General features: G+C 36.7%; 1 protein-coding gene across 3 annotated transcripts in view; it reads right to left on the reverse strand.

Moving 5' to 3' along the window:
* Nucleotides 1-379: 379 nt before the first annotated feature.
* LOC150102627 (papilin-like) overlaps nt 380-27,415 on the reverse strand; it is an 843,028-nt gene continuing 815,992 nt past the window's right edge. For all 3 annotated transcript variants that reach the window (XM_090399411.1, XM_090399410.1, XM_090399409.1), the window contains 2 exons: nt 15,710-15,985; nt 380-1,693 (listed from right to left, as the gene is read on the reverse strand). In XM_090399411.1, the coding sequence (XP_090255537.1) occupies nt 1,536-1,693; nt 15,710-15,985 (434 nt within the window). In that variant the 3' untranslated portion in view covers nt 380-1,535. The remainder of the gene's footprint in view (nt 1,694-15,709; nt 15,986-27,415) is intronic.

A 27,415-nucleotide genomic window follows, 5' to 3' on the forward strand; every position in this document is an offset into this window, starting at 1 on the left:
CTCAACTTTGTGAAAATGAAACTGAATTAATTATACAATACAACTAAATCTAGAATCTAAATTTGGAATTATGATCAATTATGATTTACTTATACAATTTTGATACTAGATAAATCAGAACTTAAAAGGTTCGTTACAAAATGCTTTATTCATGCAAAAAAACTGATATTCAATTTGTAAAAATGATGAATAGCAGAAGTAAGAGAAAGCTATTTTCATATGATATTACTTTCAAATTCTAGATTATACAAGTTGCTGAAGCAAATAAATAATTCTGCAGCATAATATGAGTCTTATGTTAGTGAATGAATGATCACAAGATGACTGTGGAAGTGTATAATGCATGCAATGATTAAAATGCAAATAAATACACACAAAGTATTTTTAAATTATTTTATTGTATATATTTTGCAGATTCATGCTCAATTTCACCCTTTTTAACAAATGGGAAACATTTTCTTAACTTCATCTAGATTTTAACATTAAATTTCATTTTATGCCACTGTTTGGTAAAATTAAATAAAAAATAACAATAATATTAATGAGTAAACCAAAATTGTTATTAAAAATTTACCAATAATCACTCTTACCTTCAATGTGGACTAATAATTTTTATGCCTGCATTGGCATTGTTTGACATGTTACTGTTATTACATTTACGTTTCCATAATTAAAGTATAACTGCCAAATAATCTTAAGTAGAAACTTAAATGTCATGTTTAAGCAGAACTTAGAAGGCTACTGAACTATGAACCAGATCCTGAAATATTATTGTCTTGAAAATAATTAAAATATCTGTTGATAAGTTACTGCAATCAACAGGCTGTAATGAATCTGATCTGGATGGCATAATACCCCCCCCCTTTTTTTTTACCCTCTTTTTTATTTCGATATTATAAATATAATGAGATATGAAGTCATGGCTGATAGGAGGGGCTTGATTCTCGCATACTGTCACAAAACAAATTTTAACATTCACATATGAAAATGTTTTTCGCATCTTTCTTTAAACCTATTTTTTTTTGCAGAGTAGTAAAGCAGAAGTAATCTAAATCCAGGATCACAGGATAATAAATAATTTCCTTCTTACTTTTATTTAGCAATGTATTCTACTGTGGGAAGTTGTAATAATAAAAACTGGAAGTTTCATTTCATTGCAATACTTTAAGTGAAATTTACATGGAATATTCACTTTAAATGCAGAATTCTGTAACAATATATTATTTCCTTAATGACACTGTAAAAATTGAAGACTATGCTGGTGTCAAAGTGATACAAAGTTTTTTATATGATTATTTAGTTTGTGTTTAAAAAAATTATCACTTATTACTCAGCTTCTCGATTTCTTCCAACATACTAAATTTCTGTAAAAATCTCACTTAATTCTCATTATTGGCTTCAAAGTCAATGGAATGAAGGTGTACATATATCTGCAGCGATGATGTCTGATTTAAGAAAGTCTTCAGGTATTTCAGGGTCCTTTATCTCCTACCTGAGAAGAGTAGCATATTAATATATTTACATAATATAAATTACTATGTAGTACTGGGTAACCTTTGTAGTTGACCAGATAACATGCAAGAACGGCAACAAAATTTTGCATAATGAGGGTTGATGCAATATTGGGCTTTTACTATAAGAGCACAATTTGCAAAGTATGGACTATCAGTACAACTGGCAGGAATGTATACATCTGCAAAATACAAAACCCAAATCAGAAATAATATAACAAAATTACTAAATATTATTACTATTGTTACAAATTTCTTAAGCTTAGAATTAAAAACAGAAGTGTAATAATTGTTTTAATTGTAAGGTATTTATTTATTTTGTATGTGTTTTTCCCCTCATCCCTTAGGATGAGATGAGTCCTCCTAATGAGGGATTAGGTGTATATATTTTTTATGACTTTTGTTAATCTATTAGCTATTTTTGAATCCTATTCCCCACCCCCCCATAATGATCAAGGTTACTTCATCATGTTTTTCTACGTTTTTGAGTGCTAAATTGTTTCTCTGAATACGAGTGTACTTCAGTGGTTGTTTTTTGCAAGTTAGTTGCTGTCGCGATATAATATATTTTGGTTACCTTCGGAATCGAATGCATAACGGTGGAAGACAAAACGAAACTAAGTTTTCATTACTGTATTTAGTTATATTTCATTTATTTAATTATATTTAGTACTTAAATGTTTTTTTGCTTTTAATTGTTTGTACTTTTGTTTTTCTTATTTATATAACGGAATTTATTAATTGAATAATTATTAAAGATTACGCTACGCGGCAGTAAGGAATGATGGCAGATTCAGCAGCAGTCGCTAGTGGCATATTGCCAAGTCCTCTGCCATTTAAGAACTCAATTATAAACAATATCATAAGGGACTTTGTGGCATGCAGTACTTGCGGCATGTATGCGTCTCGGGAATTAGATATGTGGCTTGTGAAAGAGAGCGGAGAGCGTATGTGCGCAAAATGCAGGCAGTTGGAGGAAATAAGTGCATTAGAAATATTGATATCCGACTTTGTTGCTCCAGGAACGGGGAATGAATGTAGGAAGACAAGTAGTGTGATAGGAGAGAATGAAAAAAAGATATATATGAATGAGAAAATAATAGTTGATAGTGTGGAAGGTGTGAGTGACTGTGAAAGTTTAGGAGATGGTTTTGTTTGGGAGAGTGAATTTAGATTAAGAGTGACTGACCTGCAGAGGGAGATAGATGAGTTGAAAGAGGAGGTGGAATGTCTTGTGAATGAGAGCAGAAGTTTGAAAGATAAGATTAGGAGAATGGAAGAGATAAATGAAAGGAGAATCAGAGTAGGAGAGAGAGAGAATTTAGGGAGTATGAGTGAGAGGTATGGGGGTGCTAGAGGAGGAGAGAATGGAAACAGTAGAAGAGAGGGAATGAGAGAGAGCTTTGGGAATGCTAGCAGACGAGAGGATGGAAACAGTAGGAGAGAGAGGTATGGGAATGCTAGAAGACGAGAGGATGGAAACAGTAGGAGAGAGAGAGAGGGATATGGAAGTGCTAGAAGTGGAGAAAATGGAAACAGTAGGAGAGAGGGAATGAGAGAGATGTATGGGAGTGCTAGAAGAGGAGAGAATGGAAACAGTAGGAGAGAGAGGTATGGGAATGCTAGAAGAGAGAATAGCAGTAGAGGAAAGGGAATGAGAGAGAACTATGAGAATGAAAGAAGAGGAGAGAATGGAAACAATAGGAGAGAGGGAATGGTAAGAGGTATAATGTATGGCGACTCAATGATCCGTGGTATTCAAGATAGGATGCGTAAGGAGTGTTTGCCAGGAGGAACAATAGAAAGGGTGGCTATGGCAATTAAGAGAGGTGAAAGGGTGGATGAGATGATTGTGATGGTAGGAACGAATGACTTGAGTGGTAATGTGAGTTGGGCAGCGAGAGATATGAGGTTTTTGCTTGAGACTGTATGGAAGAAGACAGAGAGAGAAAAAATAGTGTGTGTGTTGCCTAGGTATGATAATGATGAACTGAGCAGAAGAGCGGTGATATTGAATGGCATAATAGCAAGAATGTGTGACAAGAGAGGACTGGTATATGTGGATGCTTGGAGTGCATTTGAGGAAAGAGATGAATTGTATGCAAGAGACCATTTACATTTGAATGAGGAAGGACGGCATCTGGAGAGATTGCTGTTTTGAACGAGTCAGTGTGTCCCAGGGAGGATGATAGCAGGGGTGGCCTCTTGTGGGAATGGATACTTGGGAGAAGGGAGACAATGTCAGGTAACACTGAGCCCAGTGGAGTCTAGAAGGGATAATGCTGGGTATAGAAACAATGGCATTTATATGCTTTATACTAATGCCAGGAGTATCCGGAATAAGGGAGAGGAATTGGTGGTGCAGATAGCATCAGCCTGGCCAAAAATTATTGGGATCACTGAGACGTGGTTGACAGAAGGGGATATAATAACAGGAATAGAAGTCGCTGGGTATAGCATTTTTCGTCAGGATAGGAGGGGAAAAGTGTGGTGGTGGGCTACTGCTTATGATAAGTGATGACCTATGTCCTCTAAGAGTGGAGGCTTTGGAAGGAAGTGAGACAAATGATTTTGAGAGCATATGGTGTGAGGTAGAGGTAGGCAAGACAGGATATTTAGTGGGGTGTTGCTACAGACCCAGGAGCATGGAGGATGGGGACCAGGAGATGTTTAGACAGCTAAGTTTGGAAAGTGCAAGAAGAATGATTGTTATGGGAGATTTTAACTACAGTAGTATAAATTGGAGAGAGGAAGATACATGTAGCAATAGTGGAATGGAATTTCTAGAATTCTTGAGGGACAAATGTCTTAGGCAACATGTAACAGAGGGAAGAAGAGGTTCAAGAGTTTTAGATTTGGTTATAGCATCAGAAGAGTTGATAATAACTGAGATGACATCTCTCCCACCAGTTGGAGAGAGTGACCATATGGTTTTGGCTTGGAAAATGAATAGACATGCAGGAGTATCAAAGAGACGGGAACTTATATGGAATTATAAGGCAGGTGATTATAATAGTCTTAGACGTCAACTTCGGGAAGTTTCATGGAGGGAGGAATTGGAAGGCCAGGATATCGTTAGTGCGTGGGAAATTGTGAAAGAATATTTGTTAGCAGCAATGGTAAGTTGTATACCACGAGTGAAGAAGAGGACACAATTTGGAGTAAAGTGGATGACAAACAATATTAAACAGGAATTGGCTGTCTGATAGGCCAGAAGAGTGACTAGTGTGGTAAGGAAAGCGAAACTGGAATATGAGAGGAGATTGGCCCTAAGATCCAAAGAAAATACTAGGGAATTTTTTAGCTATGTGGCCAGTAGGAGGAGAAATGACTGTGGAAGAATGATATTGTGGGATAAAAATGGGAATAGAGTGACTGATGCAGAGGACATAGTGGAATTGCTCAATGACCATTTTATTGGAGGAATCAGTTTTAATGCTAGAGGGATAGGGCAGGTTCAAGGTTTAGAGGTACAGGAGAAGAGTGTGTTTCAGATACTGAGAACTCTGGATGTCAATAAAGCTTTGGGACTGGATGGTATTTCACCACGAGTTTTGAGAGAATGTGCTAGGGAACTGACAGTGCCTTTAACCTGGCTTTTCAATGAAAGTCTGACTTCGGCAAAGGTGCCCAGGGAATGGAAGGAAGGTAAGATAGTTACTACCATTGCATAAGGGTGGTAACAGACTGGAAGTGTCTAATTATAGACCAGTCTGTGTGTCATCAGTAGTTGTTAAGATCTTGGAGAAAGTAGTGAGGGATCATATACAGCACTGGGCAGATGAAGGTAATGTTATCTGTGAAAGTCAACATGAATTTGTGAAAGGGCGCTCTTGTTTTAGCAATATGCTAGCCTTTTATAATAAAGTTACAAGAACATTAGATGAGGGAAAGGCATATACTGCAATTTTCTTAGACTTAGCAAAGGCATTTGACGTGCCACATGATAAGCTGATATTTAAGTTGAAACACAAGGGTCTGGATGTCAGATTGGTCAACTGGATTCAGGATGGGCTGTCTGATAGGTATCAGAGAGTTGTGTATGGTGAGGTAGTTTCAAGGAGACAGAAGGTTACAAGTGGGGTCCCACAGGGCTCAGTACTAGGACCTATATTGTTTAACCTTTATATCAATGACACTGCCAGTGGATTGCAAGGGGATATTCAGTTGTTTGCGGATGATGCGAAGCTGGGAAGGATTATCAGTAATAGTGCAGATGTGGTAGCCCTGCAAGAGGATTGGAATAAGCTAGATAGATGGGCAAATGAATGGGGGTTTCAGTTTAATGGTCTTGAGGTTTGGGAAACATCGATGGGATGCTGCATACTCTATGGGAGGAGTTATACTGGAGGAAGTTGGGGAGACAAGAGATCTGGGGTTGATGATTGATAAAAACCTGAAGTTTAGGGGACATATTGCATAGGTGGTGAAGGTAACACAAAAGATTGCTGCAATTATGAGAAGGACACTGACCTGCATAGATAAGAGGGTTATCATTCCGTTATATAAGTCTCTGATCAGACCACACTTGGATTATTGCTCTCAGATTTGGTCCCCAGGATTTGAAGGGGATAAATCAACTGTGGAAAAGATACAAAGACAGATGACAAAGATGGTCTCAGGAATGTACAAGGATAGTTATGAGAATCGGCTGAGGGAATGTGGACTGCAGAGTTTGGCGGATAGAAGAAGGAGAGGTGATATGATTGAGACTTTTAAACCGTTGAGAGGTGGTTACTGGGTTGACACTGGGGAGTTCTTTCACTTGGTTGAACAGCGGGAAGGAGTGATGACAAGAGGCCATCCCTGGAAGTTACGAAAGGAAACTGTAAGGAAGAGGGTGAGGAGTGGTTTCTTTGCATGGAGGGTGGTTGAGCCGTGGAATGCATTGCCTAATAGAGTAGTGAGGGTGAGAACGGTCAATGAGTTTAAGGAGTAGTATTGATAGACTTTGTGTTTCTTAGGGGGAACCTCCTCTCGATGATTCTTGACAGACTTTATTTTCTTAGGAAGGACCTCCCACGTACTAGGTACTAGGCTCAGTACTAGGACCTATATTGTTTAACCTTTATATCAATGACATAGCCAGTGGATTGTAGGGGGATATTCAGTTGTTTGCGGATGATGCGAAGCTGGGAAGGATTATCAGTAATAGTGCAGATGTGGTAGCCCTGCAAGAGGATTTAAATAAGCTAGATAGATGGGCAAATGAATGGGGGTGTCAGTTTAATGCAGCAAAATGTAAGGTCTTGAGGTTTGGGAAACATCGATGGGATGCTGCATACTCTGTGGGAGGAGTTATACTGGAGGAAGTAGGGGAGACAAGAGATCTGGGGTTGATGATTGATAGAAACCTGAAGTTTAGGGGACATATTGCAAAGGTGGTGAAGGTAACACAGAGGATTGCTGCTATTATGAGAAGGACACTGACCTGCAGAGAGTTGTATAAGTCTCTGATCAGACCACACTTGGACTATTGTTCTCAGATTTGGTCCCCAGGATTTGAAGGGGATAAATTAACTGTGGAAAGGATACAAAGACGGATGACAAAGATGGTTTCAGGACTGTACAAGGATAGTTATGAGGATCGGCTGAGAGAATGTGGACTGCAGAGTTTGGTGGATAGAAGGAGGAGAGGTGATATGATTGAGACTTTTAAACTGTTGAGAGGTGGTTACTGGGTTGACACTGGGGAGTTCTTTCACTTGGTTGAACAGCGGGAAGGAGTGATGACAAGAGGCCATCCCTGGAAGTTACGAAAGGAAACTGTGAGGAAGAGGGTGAGGAGTGGTTTCTTTGCATGGAGGGTGGTTGAGCCGTGGAATGCATTGCCTGATAGAGTAGTGAGGGCGAGAACGGTCAATGAGTTTAAGGAGTAGTATGATAGACTTTGTGTTTCTTAGGGGGAACCTCCTCTCGATGAGTCTTGACAGACTTTATTTTCTTAGGAAGGACCTCCCACGATGAGTCATTTGACTCCATGGAGGCCTGAATAATAATAATTTTTTTTTTTTTTTTTTTTTTTTTTTAAACATTTTATTATGTCTCAGTATAAATTACATACAATAATAATATTTACAATATTTACAATAAGGTTTATACAGAATTTTTGAATTTAGAATATTATTATAATAATAATGAAAAACATATTATCTTTTCTGTACAGTACGAAAATTCGATATACAAAATGCAGAGTACTTTTTATAAATATGAATATACATTTTTTTAAATTAGCTAAATATGGATTGGCACCAATGTGCACACAATACACGATACAATGCAGTAATGCAGCATACACATACAATTCAATAATAATAATAATAATTTTTTTTTTTTTTTACATTTTATTATGTCTCAGTATAAGTTACATACAATAATAATATTTACAGTATTTACAATAAGGATTATACAGAATTTTTTTATTTTTATTTTATTTTATTTTTTTTATGTCTCAGATGAATAATAATAATAATAATAATAATAATAATATTGTAATTTGCCTAAACATTTCCTGCTCATTACCATCTATATTCCCTTGTCTGTAGCAACATCCCACTAAATATCTTGTTTTATAAACAACTACACACAATATACTCTCAAAGCCATCGGTATTATTTTCACTGTGATTCTCCACTCAAAGAGAGGGAGCGAGAGAGAGCACAATTCATCTCTTATGAGTAACACCTAACACCACGAGACATCCTAAAACCTGGAAAAGAGCCTACTGATGCAGCAAACTATCAACCAATATCTTTACTAAGTATTCCTTATAAACATTTTGAACGATTACTCTATAATCGAATTTACCCAATGCTATTACCAAATGAACAAGCTGGGATTCACAGACTCTCACAGCTGCTGCGATCAAGTACTGGTCCTTACAACACGTATAGAAGCTGGTTTTCATAGATCTGACTGCTGCATACAACACAGTTTGGGTGAATGGACTATGCTGAAATTTGCAACTGTAGTACAAGACCCAAAGATGACTAACATCCTAAAGTGCATGACATCAAAGCGCAAATTCAAGGTACAACTGAATGATAAAAATAGTCCCTTTAAAGTACTAAAAAATGGACTACCACAGGACTCTGTGCTAGCTCCATTCCTCTTTAATTTATACATTAGTGATATGCCACAAACCTCTCCCGGAAGTTCACATATGCAGACAATCTGGTGTTGGCAACTCAGATTAAACACCTGAAAGAGGCCGAGACTGTGCTCGGTTCTGACCTTGAAGTTCTGTACAACACTATTACATCAAATGGTGTGTCTGCCCAAATCCCTCTAAAACTGAAGTTTGCACATATTCACTTAAACAATCATCAAGCAGATAAACGGCTGAAGGTCTCATTCAAAGACCTTCAAAGAGAAACTTTGAAGCATACCCCTACCCAAAATATCTCGGAGTCACCTTAGGTCACTCTTTAACCTTCAGTAAACATCTGGAAAATGTCTGCCAAAAGCTAAAATCTAGGAATAATATCATCAGGAAGCTTGTGTGTTCAGGCTGGGGAGCAGGAGCCAACACTTTAAAATCTGCTGCCCATGCCCTAGTGAGATCTTGTGCAAAATACTATGCTCCAGTGTGGTATTCGAGTCACCATGTCAGCAAGATCGATGTGAAGCCTAATGATATGAGAATTATCACAGGTTGCATAAAGTCTACACCTGTTGAGTGGCTACCAACACTCTCTAGCATCAAATCACCAGACATAAGGAGGAAAGCTGCCGCTAACAGAGAGTGGATAAAATGTATGGAAAATAGCAACTTACCCATCCATTAGGGCCTCCAAAATCTACCACCTATTCGCTTCAAGTCCCACAACCCCAATCTGAAAAACTCAGCAACCAGATACATATTCTCTTGAAACTGAATGGAAGAATCACTGGCTTACTTCAACAATAAAAAATGGACACTTCATTACAGACACCACAACAGAGGCCCCTGGCTTTTACCTGCCCAGACGACAATGGAGCACACTCAACTGCCTGAGGACAGGCCATGCGAGATGTGCTACCATGATGTACAAGTGGTGCTTGTGTCATTCCCCAACATGTAACTGTGGTGCTGATCAACAGATCAACAGACAGTCAATCACATTATCCAGGACTGTCCACTGTGGAGTTTTAAGGGCACAGTGATGGACCTGTTCCAGGCTACCCCAGATGCAGTCCAGGGTAGAAACAATCTGGACTTAAATTTGTGACTTTTAGTATCTAGTTTTAGTATATATATATATATTCATTTTTTCTGTTTTTATCTTTCTATTTGCACAACTCCAACCCATATGAAATGTAATGAGTAACACTTCACCACCACGTTTACTTTTCCTATCCTGCTGAAATATGCTAAACCCTTTCATTTCTATCCCTTTTAGAACATCCTTTTCAGTTAATCAAGTTTCGCTGATACCAACAATCTTTGTAGAGACTGTGCCAATCAATGCTACAAAGTCATTCCCTTTATTTCTGATGCTCTTAGCATTTGTACACAGTACGTCATCAGTATTCTTATAGCCATTATTACTCCCTTTGTACTTCACCTGGCTCTGTAATACGGTGTACGCTGTCTCATTTCTCATGCCACTATCTTCCCACATGAATCCATCCCTGCTATGTTCTACCAAGCAATTCTAGTTTCCCTGCCCTGACATACTCGCTTGCCCAGAAAACAGCAGTATCTTCAATGCCTGTGCCCTTTCTGCATTCAAATGTAATCCATCTCTTCCATACACCTCTCTTCTATCCTCAAAGGTACTCCATGCATTTACATATTTCAGACCTCTCTCTTCCTACACATTATTGCTATCATCTCGTTCATTATCACTGCTCTTCTCCACTCTGCATTGTCATACTGGGACAACATGCTCACTATATTTCCTCAGACACATTTCTTCTGCACTATCCCTAAGATCAACTTCAAATTTGTGTTGTGCTGTATTTTGCAAATCTGGTTGGTTGAGTGGTTAATGTACCTGTTCTTTGAACCAGTGACTAACATGCCGCTAGTTCGAATGCTGCTGTTGGCATGGATGTTTATGATTGTCTTTAGGAGGAAGATGAATTTCATTGCCTGGTGTGAGGCCACCGGCCTGCTTACTGGAGGCCTGAAGTGACTTGAAAAAGTTCCATGTTTGGTCTCTACAGCAGGGTTTCCAGACTATGTAAAAATAAATTTAAAAATTACGAAAAAATATATATAAAATTGATTAAAAAAAATGGCAAAAAAAATCCTATAGTACAATAATAAATGTACTATAGATTTATAATAACCTTTCATAGCTGGGAACCACACACATAAAATAATAATAAAATAAAATAATTCATGCTACCTCTCAGGTCATTTGTACCAACCATTACTATCATCTCCTCTATATTTCAGCCCCCTCTTCACTGCCATTGCCACACTCTTTATTGTTTCAACAGGCAACTACGTCTCTGGCACTCTGAACAGATTCATTCAACTTTCTCTCGTTAGTATCTCTGACTCTTACTGCTTCCAATCTCCCTCTCTCCTTTCTCTTCCACTTTCCCTACTCCCTTGCACATCTCTCTATCCCTTGCTTCTTTGATACTACACCCTCTGTCCAAAAAAGAAACCAAACTTTTTGAAAACAGAAGAAACTAGTGGCGCCACCTGGTCTTTACTTTTGACTTCTCCGAGTGACTTTTTTTCGGATGCCCCTCTTCTGGTGGTGTCCACTCAGCACTGTGGGACTTTGTTTCAGGCTCATACTCAAAACACCATGTTTTGTCACCAGTAACGATCGTTCCAAGGATGTTTGAGGCCTTACGACTGGTTTCAATGAGGTCCTTGCAGTGTTCAATTTGATACATTTTTTGGTCTTCGGTCAACTTGTGGAGAACAAATCACGAATTCAATTTATGAAGGCCTTAAAATGTTGTGAAGTTGATTTTGGAATCCCCAATTCATCTTCAATCAATCTCACGGACGATTTCGGGTTTTCTTTGATGAAATCATGCACTTTTTGGATGTTAATTTCGCTCAGTCCAAAAACGTGTTCTTCTTTTTTTGGACGGCCCCACTTTTCGTCGTCCTCGAGTGTCTCACGATCACTTTGAAATTGCTTAAACCACTCGTAAACTTGAGTATGGGATAAGCATTCATCACCGTATGCTTTTTGAAGCATTTGATGCGTTTCGGTAAAACGTTTACTAAGTTTAACACAAAAGTCGATCGCAGCTCTCTGTTTGAAACTCATTTTCCAACCATTCATCAAAACACACTGTTACTCTTGGCACTATAACTCAGCTTCTAATAAAACAAATGTCATAAACAGTTGACACAACACTAATGAAGGTTGCTTTCAACAACAAAAAGATATAACAGGTGGCGCCACTAGTTTCTTCTATTTTCGAAAAGTTCGGTTTCTTTTTGGAAAGAGGGTATATGATATCCCTGCTCATGAATTTCTTGTATTTTTCTCCATATGCTAAATAAATAAATAAATCCCTTGCTTCCACTTCTTCTGACTTTCTGTAATTTCCTCTCTTCCTTCCTTTCTCACTTGCTCTTCGATGCCCTGTCAAACTTATTCTCATTCTTCTCAATCTAGCCAATCTTCCCAGCCTTGTAATATCTTCATTCCCACAGCTCCTTTCTCAGCAGTTCTATTTCACTCTCCACATATCCTACTTTCTGTTGACATTCACATACTTAATCATGGCCATCAGACAAACTGTCTCTCTCTCCCACTCTGCCTGAGCTTTATGTTGTCAGTTGAATGAACCTCCCACGATAAGTCTGTTGACCCCATGGAGGGTGCAAAAATAATAATAATAACATAGTCTATAAATGGTGGCAGGCTAGGTGACAACATGCTCAAACTGGCAGCCACCATGTTGTTGAATACAATCAATGTAATTGTATACAGTACCAAGACAATAAAATCCTAAACTGCACAGTCATACAAAAAAATCATAAATTTCAATAATGCCAACTTAAAAACCAGTATTGGCAACAAATTAAACATGATCATATCCTTCCTTACTATTAATACTTTTATTTTTTTTTAACAGCTCACATCAACTACGTACCTATGTCTTCATGCACTAGTTCCACAATCTGTTCTTTTATTTTGTATTTTTAAATAAGACCAGTTTTTGATTCACCTCACGAAATTCCTACCTCTGAGAGTGGCAACCTAAAGAATTTTTTATAACATCTAAAAGTTGTTTAAATTCTTCTTTCATCGTTAATGTTTTCTTTGTTATTGTCAACAATATTTTCATTAGAACTGTCCTGGTTTTCATTGCATTTTTACTTTCATCAGAAGTCTCATCATTGTTTCTTTTCAAAATTTAAGATGTGTTTTGGGTGTACATCAGTGTGTTTGTCTGTGAGACATCCCCACAAAATCTTCTATATCAATATTTTTGAGATTTTATTTATGCAGATTAGTGTTAGTAGTCTATTACTTTTAAGCCTCCTTGGAGTCATAGACCACAATAATTATCATGCCTTGCCTTGAAGACATTCAGTGCTTGGAGAACTCACTACTCACTCTGGCAATGCAAACTCATTAACTGCCCACTTTCTTATATTCAAGATTGTTTGAATATAAGGAAGTGAATACAGCAGTACTGTTGGTATCCATCTGTCCTTTCCTTCCTAAATATACTGCACCCTTCACATTCATATCATGTAAGGATCCTCTACTCTCAAATACGATATCACTGATGTCAGTAATTTTTGTTCCATATCATTTACCAATGCTAAAAATTTATTACCTTTATTTCTGATGCTTCTGGCACTAGTGAAAATGTATGATAACTGACTATCAGGCTGATGTAGATTCATTTCTCAATCTCTCACCTTAATACATGTTCCAAACTCTCATGCAGCACCCCACCATATTTGGGTTTCCCAACTACCTATATTCACTCTTTCACTAAACAGAACAAGCTATTTGCCAGAATAACTTCTACAAGCACCTCCAAATTCATTTAAGTGCAATCCATCCTGTAAGTGCAAATGCTATCTATCATAAGAAACAACCCATTCAATCACAGCAACCCATCACCCATAATCATACCTTGACAACATGGTCACAATCCTGACTGTGTTGCTCTTCTTTCTACCTCATTCAATAACTCATATATTTGCTCATACTATTTCCTTTCAACTCATTTGTTGTGACTAACACATTTATGTCTTTTGCTTGTCCTACATTCATGAATATAGCCTTCAGTTGTGTGATGAATCCCTCTTGGAAAACTCGCTTTTATTGTTCATTAGTCTAGCACATTCCTAATCATGGAATTACCAAATCCTTTTTCCCACTTTACTGTTCTTTTGTAGCTTAATTTTTTCTTTTTCTTATATATAATCTCCTATTATACCTTTCTTGGTACTTAGTGAGTGCTTTTTTTGGTCTATCCAACTCCTGGTTTATATTATGAAGTATTCATGGAAGCCATTGCTGTCATCGTACTACACTTTTCTGTTTTTAACTCTGGTACTTTTAATGTTGAGCCTCTGTAGCTCAGTCAGTATAGACGAAGCCCTTTGGTCGGAAAGACCTCCTAGGTTCGATTCCAGTCCATGACATGAGGAACTTTATCTAGTCTCTTTTGACTAAAGATGAGTTAGCTGGACTCATATGGAGGTAGAGGGTTTTTTCTCCCAGAAACTCGAGTGTTTCATCCCTCAAAAGAGACAAACCAGCCAGTAGAACACACGCAATTTACAGACAAGAATACTTGGAGTCATAGGGATAACCGTCTTATCCTTGTATTACGGTTAGGAAAGCCAAGGATACTTGGAAGGCTATGGGCACTTAAGTGCCTGTTAAAGCCATTGATGGACTTTTAATGTTACCTATCTCATACTGCTATTACCATCAAGCACCTTACAACTTCCCTTCCTGCTGACATTCTTTTTTGCTGGTGTCACTAGCAGCCATGTCTGCTAATTTGATCCTTCATTAGAAATTTGCTTGCATTCCAAACCAGATGTTTCTATTATTATTATTATCCCAAGATCCCAATGGAGTCAAAGTCTCAGTGCAGGAATATCTGTCTAATTGGTGCATGTGTTTGAAAAATGTGCATACTTTCCTCTTTTTTCCCCACCCAACTACTTATATTTGTCAATGAATTCATCTCGCATGTCAAATTGCATAAAACTATTCATATAAAAGGACTAACTACCTTCGTTGGAATGCCACTATATATGCTAAGTAACTGAACAATTAAATGTAGAGATATATAAAATACACAGCTACATTCACATTTAATTTAAACTCAAATTTAATTAAACTAATAATCTAACTAAATATATTTTTAAAAAAATTTTAAAATATAAAAATAAAATAAAAAACATCTCTTGTCAGCAACAAATATATTTCTTATCAGTAAAGACTCCGATCTCTAAAAATTTCAGTGTAAAAGGTTACTAGAAAGGCATAAAAAGAAAGAAAGGTGGAATGCAGTGGGCAGTTATATGACAAAAATAAGGATTTAGTCATGAAAATGACCAGTATATTAAGAAAGAAAACCTAGTACTATAATACAAGGGCAATCCCAGAGGATTCTTATATGTGATCAGGCATCCAATACAAATAACAAAATAGAGCTGTTAAGGATCAGTTTACTAGAGTTCATTATGTAAGAATTATGCAGTGAGCCACCATGTTGAAGTACTGTTGAAAAGTAATAACTTTACTTTAAAATAAAATAAGAACTCAATGTTTCAAGTAAAGTCTCATCAACACACACACACATTCAGAGCAGTTTTAATAGTTTTCATGCCATCTAAATATTAACAACCATATGAAACTGCTAAGATCAGTAAAAATGCAATTATTTCTTCATTCTTTGTGTATGCTGTATTCAAGTATTAATATCAAGAAAAATTACATTATATTTTAGCATGACATCCATACCTTCCTTCTTTTTTTTAAATGAGTTTGCATGCATGATTGCCAAAATTGAAACAGGATTCTGATATTCTGTGACAAAATATTAATAAGATGCATATAGATGAATTCATTTTGAAAAAAAAGTTTTTTAAATAGTTTTTCCACATTAACAGTTACCAAAGAAAGTAAACCAGATATGGTAAGTATTGCTAATGATGATAACAGATGCTTCACTTTTTTTTTTTTTTTTTTTTCATATATTATCAGTGCACATAACCACCATGAGTGATAAACAAAAAAATTAATACTTACCTTCTATTTTTATTGAAACAATATCTGAAGCTTGGCTATATGGATTTTCAGCAATACACTTATAAAGACCACTATCAGCATGAAGAGCGTTACTGATAAAAATTGTCTGATTCTGGAGAATTTGTCTGTGAGAATTAGTTTCTAGAGAGGCTGTGATGTTGTTAAATTGCCAATGAACAGAAGGAAAAGGAATTCCATGTACATTACAGTCTAGTTGAAGTGGAGAGCCTATTTGATATTCTTGAGTAGCAATGGTAATTTTTGCTGATACTGCTTCTATAATAACAATATCATATTACTAAATATAAATTTATATTTATAAATATTAGTAATAAGCATTCATTAATATGATATACAGTGTGTCCACATTGGACCTCCCTAGTTCAGAAGAATGGTAAAAATTCGAAATGTGGAAATATGTAAGGTTTGGGTTGTTCAAACTTTCCAGAGACTCTACAAGTTTCATCCAGAATTCTTTTTACAAAAACTTAGTGAGTGTTCCTTCTCATTTGCACAATTATGACACCATGGTCCATACGCTTAAGTAATAGTAACATGATGAAACTAGGAAGGGCTAATCTCAGACACCCTGTAATATTTCTGAACGAAACAGTTACATTTTTATAAAGTTAAAGAAAACTCTCTCCTTTTCTCTGCAACATGCTTACCTAACAATAAGATAACTGTAATCTCTTCCTTAGTTTTAGACATTTCATCTATATGTATACATACAGATGAAATATTTGCAAAATATCAGCAAATTCAATCAATTAATTAATTATTTCTTATTCTAGTTGTTTATTCTGTAAAGCACTGAGCACTGTTATGAATAAATAAATTATCAATGTACTGATAATTTATGCAATGAAACTATTTTCCCCTCAGCGTTCTGGGTGAGTCCCATACATAGCTGATACACCACCTAATCCCATAATTATGTTCACATTGGATCTGTAATAACCTCTGCATTTCTACATTGACCTCTGTCACATCTGTTATTGTATACCATCAGCATTCATCAAAATAATTCTACTGTAGTCATTCTTCCTTTTACTTGCCATACCAAAATAACTCATTTGGATTGTCTTTAGTTTGCACAACTCTTTTCCTCTTGTACGTAGAATTTTCACTTCTTACCATACTGGTCACCTTTCTAGCTTGCTCTGTAAAAATTCCCTCCAGAAACTTTTTTTTTTTTGCTACTCTTGCTCTAATGATGCTACTCATCCATTTAATTCCCACCTGATTTATTCTGCTGATTATAGGTATCTAGTCTGCTACTACCTACTTTAAACATTCCTTGATGATCACTTCCTTTAAGATGGCAATTCTTCCAGAATCCTGAGTTTGTTATGAATACTAATTCTGCAAATACCACATGATTAGCTGCCTGACAGCAATGTGTGTGTGTGTGTGTGTGTGTGTGTGTGTGTGTGTGTGTGTGTGTGTGTGTGTGTGTGCATGTGTGGTCACCTTGGTTATAGACAAATCCTTGAATGCAATAACTAGATCCAGCATTCTTAAACTCCTAGTACCTTTCATCATATGCTGCTTCAGATAATTATTCCTTGATAGACGCATAAATTTCATTTCAAGCATGTTGTTTCTGCTTTCCAATCCATGTTTCCATAGTTGAAATCATCATCAAATTCCTGACATGTACCCTCAAGGGGTGTACAGGATATGATAGTACTACATGAAATATTTACATCATTACTAACTTCCTACTAATCATTAGGTAAAAACTAGTTACATCATTACTAATTTTCCTCCAAATCAGTCTGTTACTTGTCAAGACTCCAACATTATCAGATCTTATATTTCTATCGTCTAAGCACATTGTACCGTATCAATCCACCTATATCTTGGTCTTCCTCTGGGTCATTTTCCTTCCAACCTGGCAGAGAACACTTGTTTTGCTAATCTTTTCTCGTCCATTCTGTTTAAGTGACCATCCCACCTGAGATTAGCTCTGCTAATGCATTCCTGGATGCTGACAATGTCAAGTTCTTTCCTAATATCCTCGTTTTTAATATGATATTGACATTGATGCTATCTGTTCACTCCTCTAATCTTTCTCAGGACTCTCATATCTGTGGTCTCTAGTTTTTGGTCAAGTATTTTACTTCTGACCCAGCTCTCAGATCCATAAGTTAAAACTAGTTTGAACACTGTCTTGTATACAGCTAATTTAGTGTTCCGACTAATTTCTCTCTTATTCCACATGAATTTAATCAGTTGACTTCCTACTATACCAGCTTTATTGATTCCGTTGTCTATTTCCATATTTAATTTATCATCTTCAGTAAAAATCATGCCTAAGTAGCTGAAATGTTTTACTTGTTCCACAGATTCCCCGTTCACAACACAGTTGACATTTTCAATGATTCTACTTATTTTCATTGTCTTTCTCTTTTTAATGCAGACCTTCATACCATATCTATTACAACAGTTATTCAATTTAATCAGGGACTCTTGCAAACTTGTAGCGGATTTATTTAGAAGTACAACATTGTCCGCATAAAGCAAAGAGCTCACATTAACATCTCCAATTCTGATATCATGTTTAATACCATTTTCCTTCATAATGTGATCCATATAGATAATGAATAACAGAGGGGATAATGTACATCCTTGTCTCACACCAGATTTAACATTAAACCATCTCACACCAGATTTAAGATTAAACCATCTTCTGTACTTCAATTCTAACTGCCAACTTACAACTCAAATACAGACTAAGTATTGCTTGATATAATGCCCGATTGACAACATATAATTGTAGCGTATTGAATAGCTTCTCTCTTTGCACCTTCTCATATGCCTTTTCCAGATTGACAAAACTTAAATACAGATATTTGTTATATTCCCATGCTTTCTCAACTATTTGTCGTAATGTTAAAATCTGATCCTGACAGCCTCTATTTGGCCTGAATCCAGCTTGTTCTTCACCAAGCTTTTCTTCCACAATTCTTCTCAAACGTTTCTCAAGTATGCTTGCATAGATCTTGCCAGGAACACTCAGTAGGGAAATACCTCTGTAATTCTCACATTCAGTTTTATTTTCCTTTTTATATATGGATACTATTAGAGCTCTACTCCAATCATCGGGAATTCGTCCCTCTGTCCAGGCTTTCTGAACTATGCAGTGCAGCCACCGTAAGACTTTTATACCACCATATTTCAGCATTTCTGGTCGAATATCATCTACTCCTGCTGCCTTTCCACATTTCAAGCCTTTGAGGGCTTTTTCTACTTCAAGTATGGATATGTATTCCTGACTGTATGCTTGTTGAGTGTTTTTCATCACTGTGCTATCACTGCTTGTTTCATTTAGCAATTTTTCGAAGCAATTACTCCACTTCAAGGATATCTTTTTCTTCCATTTTCATGTTACATTATCATCTCGAACTCCTTTTACAGCATTTTTCCTCCATTTCTAAGCTTCTTCAACAACCTCCAGAATATCTTACCACCTTCTTGATATTTATTTTCTATGTTCTTGCCAAAGTCCTCCCATGACTTTTGTTTAGCTAGTTTTACACAGTGTTTAGCTTTCTTACATTTGTGTCTGTATTCTCTAAGAGCACAAGCTGACTTATTTGCGAGGAACTTTTGATATGCTTTCTTCTTTTCCTTTACTGCCCCCTTTAACTTCCTGTGTCCACCATGGAGTTTTGATTTTTCTATCCTTGCAGACAACTCCACCACATGCCTCTCTGGCTGAATCAAGCAGGGTTTTCTTCAAGGCTTGGCACTGAATCTCCAAGGTTTGGTTCTTGTTCTCAAACTCTTTCATTTCTTGTTCAATAATCTTTGTGTATTTTAGTCTACAGTTCACGTCTGAGAGCTGCTCAACTTTTATTCGCTTTAAAACTTTCTTACATGTCATTCTTTTCAATATGAAATTCAAAATTATCCTGCTTAAGACTAAATAGTGATCACTTCCAATTTCAAATCCTCTGTACACTCTGGTGTCCTGCACCAGGGAGAAAACATCACTATAGACAATAACATAGTCAATGAGACTTTTCTTAATTCTTGCCTCTTCTCTTCTCTCCATGTGAATTTGTGTACATTTTTATGTTGGAACATGGTGTTAGTAATAACCAGTCCATGTCCTGAGCAGAAATCCAACAGTGTATTTGCCATTATTATTGGCTTTGCTCTTTTCTTCAAATTTTTCTAAAATATTTTTGTATGTCTGACAATCATTTCCTACTCTGCTATTTAGATCCCCAACAAGGACCAACTTTTCCTTTTTCATTGTGTCAGTTGCTTTTTCTAAAGCATCAAAAAATTCCTCCACTTCTACCTTAGTAGACCCTTCTGTGGGACCATAGGTACAAATAAGTCTCATTGTTCAGTTCCCCATTCTGATATTTGCCCACATCGCTCTACTTGAGACCGCCTTCCATTCAAGAAGATTAGCCTCGTTGAAATCTGCCATAACAATTACTTTAACTTCCACTCACTAAGCATATTTTCCAATGCATATCATCATCATCATTCTTTGCGTCCCCCTGGTTATAACAGCAATTGCTCTATTGTACAATTTATTTTATTCTGTTTGCCTCATCTCATCAAGCACCCCTTTCATCCTGAAATCACTATCCAAAATTCTCTTTTTATCTTCTCTTTTTTATTTACTCAAAATTTCTTCCTCTTTCCTTGTATCTATTACTTTTTTTCTCTTCTCTATAAAACTTGCAGACACCTGAAAACTGTAAGGCTTTGTTCTGTGAAGTATTCAATGTAAGCACACAATTTCTCTCTCTCTATAACCAATTCTTCATTTTCCACATCATCCATATACTTTTTTTTATGCTGGTCACTTTTATTCTCTCTCTCAATCCTATCCTGCATCTCTCTCTCTTTCTCTCTGTCACTCACATTTTTGCACCTGTTCTCTATTACATCTACCACTCCACTCTCATTCTTCTGACTAAATCCACACTTCTGGCATGTGCTATTAAAACACTTGCTGTACACACACACACACACTCTCTCTCCTTTGCCACTGTAGCTTTCAAACCACAGCACCCATTGTCATTTCATAAGAACCACCTTGGGCACTATTGTTCTAATTTGCATCATTGCCATGATGTGCTAAATTATCATCATCATCCGACCTCCATGGAGTCAAAGACCCATTGTGGGAGGTACACACTATTGCACACAATTCTCATCCAACCATGCCTTAAACTGATTCAATGTGTCTACATTAACAAAACACTCAGGCAATGCATTCCACTCACCAACCACTCTAGATGCAAAGAACCTGCTTCTGACTTCTCTGCTCACACCGTCTTTATACAGTTTTCAGTGACGGCCTCTTGTTCAATCCCTATCTCCCATTTTGACATGGAACAGATTTTTCATCTATGAAAAATCTGTTCCGTGTCAAACTGATAACAGCTCGTGACTAGATTATATGTCTCAATCATATCCCCCCCTCCCCCTTCCTCCTATTGTTAATTGTACTGAGGATGCCTATAATACTTGGGCAAAAATTTTATAGCAATAAATTTATTTCATGTAAGTTTAAGTTTCCACCTGTAATTTTTTTAAGTATGTCAGCTCACATACCTGTATTAAAGCATTTGCCTCTTTTCTGCTTACCCACTAGCTGTTGTAACCCACACACCTTTGATCTATCTTCAGGAAGCATTTCATAAACCTATTGGAATCTTAGTCACTCATCTCTGGATCATCTCTATCTCTATGTGTCAGCATGTTCGACAACATCCAAGTAATCTGATAAGTTCTTTAGGCTATCTTTGCAATACACCTTCTAAACTTCATATCATTATTTGCAATCACACCTAAAATTCATGCCCTCATCTAGTCCAGTTCCATCACTGTAGCATGCAGCTTGTGATTTCTTCTTCCCAAAGTATTACCTTACACTTTGCAATATTCAGGTAGCACTGTTATCCTTTTATCATACTGTGAGCCTGTTTAAGTCTCCCTGCAGAATACAGAATCTCTCTGTATCATCTTTATTAACTGTTGCTTTTCTCAGTTTTGCATTGTCAGCAAACACCTACATATTTCCCCTTAAATTGTTTCCTTTCTTATTGATGTACAAATAAAATAGCAGCAGCCAAAAGTACAGGGAATTTTAGTACACCACTATACACCCAACTTCCCCTGTAATCAGCACCTGCATATAACTCTTGGTTGTCTACTCTTCTGCCACTCTATCTAACTTTATCTAACTCTATTTGCTCCAGTTTATATAACAGAATTCCATGTGATAGCCTGTTAAAAGCCTTAGCAAAGTTCAGCAGTATGAGGATGATCTGAAAAGTTCTCGGTCGAGGCTGAGAACTTTTCAGTTCATTTTCATCGGCAAGATATTTCTTCTTCTAAGTTGGTACATCTCTTATAAGCATCCATGTGAAATTGCAAGTCATTTTATCAAATAGTTTGTATTATACAGTTGTCTGTATCCCTTGAAATGGATAAAATTGGTTGTAAAAGAAGGTTAACAGCAAAAGAAATTCATTCAAAGTTCATAAAAGTTTTTGGGTACTCTTCTCCTTCGTTTCTGACAATTAAGAAATGGGCTACCGAGTTTAAAAGTGGTTGTACCAGCCTTGAAAATGATCCACATGAAGGACGTCCAAAAAGTGTAACACCACCAGAAATCATTGATCAAGTGCATGATATGGTATTGGATGACCGGCTAGTCAAAGTGCATGAAATTGCTAAGACTACAGGCATTTCACAAAAGAATGTGTAGGATATATTTCGCATGAAGAATTGCATATGAAAAAGCTTTGTGCAAGATGGGTGCCGAGCTTGCTCACAGCAGATCAAAAACGCGCTCGCATGAAAATCTCTGAACAGTGCTTGGAGTATTTTAACAAGAATAAAGCTGATTTTATGCATTGATTTATTACTATGTATGAGACCTGGATTCACCATTACATACTAGAATCCAAACAGCAACCAAAACAGTGGATAGAAGCCGGTTGTTCAGTGCCAAAAAAAAAAAGACAAGGTCATGGCATCGGTGTTTTGGGATGCTAGAGGCATTTTGTTTATTAATTATCTTGAAAAGGGTAAAACAATAACTGGGGAATATTATTGAGATGTTTTAACCAAGCTAGATGAAAAATTCGTGAGACAAGTCCTGGTTTGCAGAAGAAAAAAAAGCATCTTTCATCAGGACAACGCACCTGCCCACAAAGGTGTTTTGGCAATGGGAAAATTAAGGGACCGGCACTATGAATTGTTGGAACATCCACCCTGTTTTCCAGATTTGGTTCCCTCTGACTTCTATCTCTTCCCAAAACTAAAACTCTTCCTCGTTGGTCAGCGTTTTTCTTTGAATCAAGAGGTGATTGCAGCTATAGATGGGTATATTACAGATCTTACTGAGAACCACTAGAAGGATGGAATAATAGCACTGGAGCATCGCTGGAATAAATGTTTTAGTCTTAAGGGAGATTATGTTGAAAAATAAAAATAATTTTGAAATTATAAATTCGTTTTTTCATTGTTAGGCCGAAAACTTTTCAGACCACCCTTGTATCACTGAGTAGTCAATACTGTATTTTAAAATTTAAAAAAAAAAAGTGCGCAAATGATTAAGCCAGGACCTACCTTTTACAAATCTGTGCTGCTCCCCCCTCCCCTCCCCACCGCAAAGTACCATATTCCTGGCCACTCATTCCCGAATTCTGCCTTTTAACAGCTTCTCCAATATTTGTTGAAATTTTTTTTCACTTTGTTATACTATAAATTAAAGATATCAAGAAATTATATCCTGAGTTTCATCCTTTATCCAAGTGTAAGCAAACGAAGTTTGCACGTGAAGTTTGCGAAGTTTGCACTTCACAAATGGATTACTTATACATACAGAGGTTAGGTCGAAACTGGTCTGGGTAGTGGCCCTTTCAATGATGCATTGCATTATGGGATACTAAGGCAGTTGGTGTCCTCTATATACAAGTAACCCATTCGTGACGTAACTTCACGTGCAAACTTTGTTTGATTACATTTGGATAAAGGATGAAACTGAGAATATAATTTCTTGGTATCTTTAATTTATAACTTCTCAAATATCATAACCACTAACCCTGAGATACTGATTTGTCTATAATTTGCAATCTTGCTCTTGGATCATCCTTGATGCAGTGGAACTCTTTGGCCCTCTTTCTACTCCTTATGACTCTTTCCCCATGATGTTCAAATTAAATAGCAGTGACCAAAGTATAGGGCCGTGTGCTGCATCACTAGTCACCTACCTTCTCCTTGATTCATCACCCTTTGATGGCTGTCCATCAGACACTCTCATTCCATATCACCAGATTCATATCTATCCTCATTTATTCCAGTTTATGTAATAGATTTCCAAGTTGGTACTTGTTAAACATTCCTTTGTTCAATTCAGTTGTCACTTTATTATAAAAAGTGAGTAAATTACTAAGGCAAGAGTTATCCATCTCAAAAACCATCCTTTCCTCATATTCCTATCAATCCATTCCTGAATTCTGTCTTTCACCATCTACTCTGATACCTTAACTGCTCCTCCTGAAAAAATGACTGGTCTGAAATTTACTTACATCTGTCTTGAAGCCAACTTCCCCCTTTATATAACAGAACTATTTTACTTAAATATAAAGAGCTAATAAAGCTTCATTTCGGCGATATAAACATTATTTAAATTAAGGGGATATTAAATCCCACATTGTTTTAAAACTGAATAAGAAACTCAAAGATTGGAATCAGAGAGTTTCATGCCGAATATAGTAAACTATAAAGTATCGGCGACCACTAGCGTGAGCTAATGCAAGTGACCCTAGTACGTAGAACAATACCGGGGAATTTGCAGCAAAGTCGGTAAAGTTCTGATCGCTATTCTTAGGTATTTTCCATAGTGTAAAAACACATTTCCTAGGAAATGTATGCTGTTATTACATTATGGTGGGAGGTCACTACCCACCATAATGTAATAACTAATCACTACCCACCGGTTTCAGCCTTTTTTGAGGCTGAAATTTGAGGCTGAAAAATGTATGCTGTTATTACATTATGGTGGGAGGTCACTACCCAGACTGGTTTCAGCCTTTTTTGAGGCTTCATCAGTCAGTAGCTAGACCAATTAATACCAAAGTGTATAGCAGAAAGAACTTATATACTCTGTTATACGAGTTTCCAAGCAGGTGCAACCATTAAGTTACTTAAATATAAAGAGCTAATAAGCTTCATTTCGGCAATATAAACATTATTTAAAACAATGTGGGATATTAAATCCCACATTGTTTTAAAACTGAATAAGAAACTCAAAGATTGGAATCAGAGTTTCATGCCGAATATAGTAAACTATAAAGTATCGGCAACCACTAGCGTGAGCTAATGCAAGTGACCCTAGTACATAGTACAATAAATCCTCCTTTCTTTTAGTGTTACACGGTGATCGGCATTCATTTTAGAAATTATGGACTTTACAACCGTGTTATAAATAACTTTTTTAATATCCTGACATTTCGATCTTCATATTAAGATCATCATCTGGAGCATATACAGGACAAGCTAAATTACATTACATACAGTAAGCTAGAGAAACAATGAATTGATCACAAGTTATTCTACTGGCATGACCTTTAATGAAAAAAAAAAAAATTATTTATAAACTACATCAAGCTAAATTCTATTTATGATAACATGAATAAACATTCTTTCTTATAGATAGTTTTCTTTCGGTATCAATGATGTCCTATTTTTAGCATTATAGTTGTTATTTTTGATTTAGGATCCTGGATTTTTTACAGTCCTGTTTATAGTTGCTCTTAGAGAGGAAGGTTCCATGGCTGGAATATGTACCTTCCATATGTTTGGGATTTTTAGACCATCAGTATTGTTCAGACTGGGGTGGTTGGTAATAATCTCACAAACTTCCTTAAATTTGCGTTCATACCATGTTTTGGTGCGATGTAGACAATTAGTGCTTTTCCAGTCAATTCTATGTAAGGTGTTCAGGGCATGATCAGAAAGGCCAGCTTCACCATAATTATTATATTTAATGTGTCGTTTATGTTCTTTTTTGTCTGATAGGAATTGTGCGTCCTGTTTCTCCTATGTATGGTATGTTACAGGTGCAATAAATACGGTATACTCCAGGGTGGGCCAGCAGAGGGAGTGGGTCATTGGATGAGTTGAGTAAGCTTTTTTAATTTTGCAGGAGGTTTAAAGGTGGCTTTGAGGTTGTATTTTTATGGTATTCTGTTTATTTTATCTGATGTCCCTTTAATGTAAGGAATGGTTATAGTTTTATTGTAGTCTGGTTTGTCTTTGTTTTTTATTGAGGTCGTGTAGAGAATTTTGTTAATAGTATTTTGGCTGTACCCATTTTTTTTGAAAAGTATTGCTGATAACTTTAAATTCATCTTTCAGTACCTGTTCACTGGAGCAGATCTTCAGAGCCCTGTTTTTTAGAGTATTAATAACACCTAGTTTTTGTGTTGGGTGGTGGTGACAGGAGTTTATGTGTATATATTGGCCAGTATGTGTCAGTTTCCGGTAAACAGTGAAAGAAAGATTGCCAGAAGGAAGACTCATGACAAGTGTATCTAGAAACGGAAGTGTGTTCTGTTTTTCAATCTCAATTGTGAGCTGTATGCATTTGTGTTGTTTGTTTAGGTGACAAAGGAATGTGTCTAGCATCTGATGGCCATGGGACCAGATCGCGAAAACATCATCAACATATCTAAGCCAGACTTTGGGTTTTAAAGGAGAGGAACCTAAAGCAAGTTGCTCAAAATGTTCCATATAAAAGTTAGCAATGGGGGGGGGGGGGGGATGGGAGGATAATGGCGAGCCCATGGTTTTGCCTTCTTTTTGTAGGTAGAAAGCATTTTGCCATACAAAATAACCAGAACACGCAATACATGTGCAAAGTGCGGCGTGATATCTGGAGGGAATTTGTTCTGTAAAAGGAGGATTGTGCTATTGATTAGGACATTCGTAAAGAGGGCAGAGATGTCAAAACTGACTAATAAATCATCTTTTTCTAATATAATGTCTTTGATGATGTTTATGAAATGATTTTACCGCTGTTAATTCGTGTTTTGTTAAGTTGCTTGTTATTGTTTTGTTATGATTTAAAATGTTGGCAGTTTCTAAATGTATTTTGTCTGCTATGTTATTTGGGATGAATCTTAATCTTTTTCTATGTTACAAATAAATTCAAGTTTGTTTATCGACCTGGGTGCTACAGCAAAATTTAGACCTTTATTAAGTACCGAGAGTTCGTCTTTGTTTAAAGCGTGGTTGGACAGGTTAATTTACTTTAGGTTCCTCTTCTTTAAAACCCAAAGTCTGGCTTAGATACGTTGATGATGTTTTCGCAATATGGTCCCATGGTTGCCAGACACTAGACGTATTCCTTAGCCATCTAAATAAACAACACAAATGCATACAGTTTACAACTGAGATTGAAAAACAGAACACACTTCCATTTCTAGATACACTTGTCACACGTCTTCGTTCTGGTAATCTTTCCTTCACTGTTTACTGGAAACTGACACATGCTGGCCAATATATACACATAAACTCCTGCCACCACCCAACACAAAAACTAGATGTCATTAATACTCTAAAAAACAGGGTTCTGAAGATCTGCTCCAGTGAACAGGCACTAAAAGATGAATTTAAAGTTATCAGCGATACTTTTCACCCCACCCCCCCCCCCCC

Source organism: Typopeltis vanoorti, chromosome 10 (genome assembly GCF_054136105.1).
Source record: "Typopeltis vanoorti isolate ZY-2024b chromosome 10, IOZ_Tvanoo_1.0, whole genome shotgun sequence".
NCBI classification, from domain to species: Eukaryota; Metazoa; Arthropoda; class Arachnida; order Uropygi; family Thelyphonidae; genus Typopeltis; species Typopeltis vanoorti.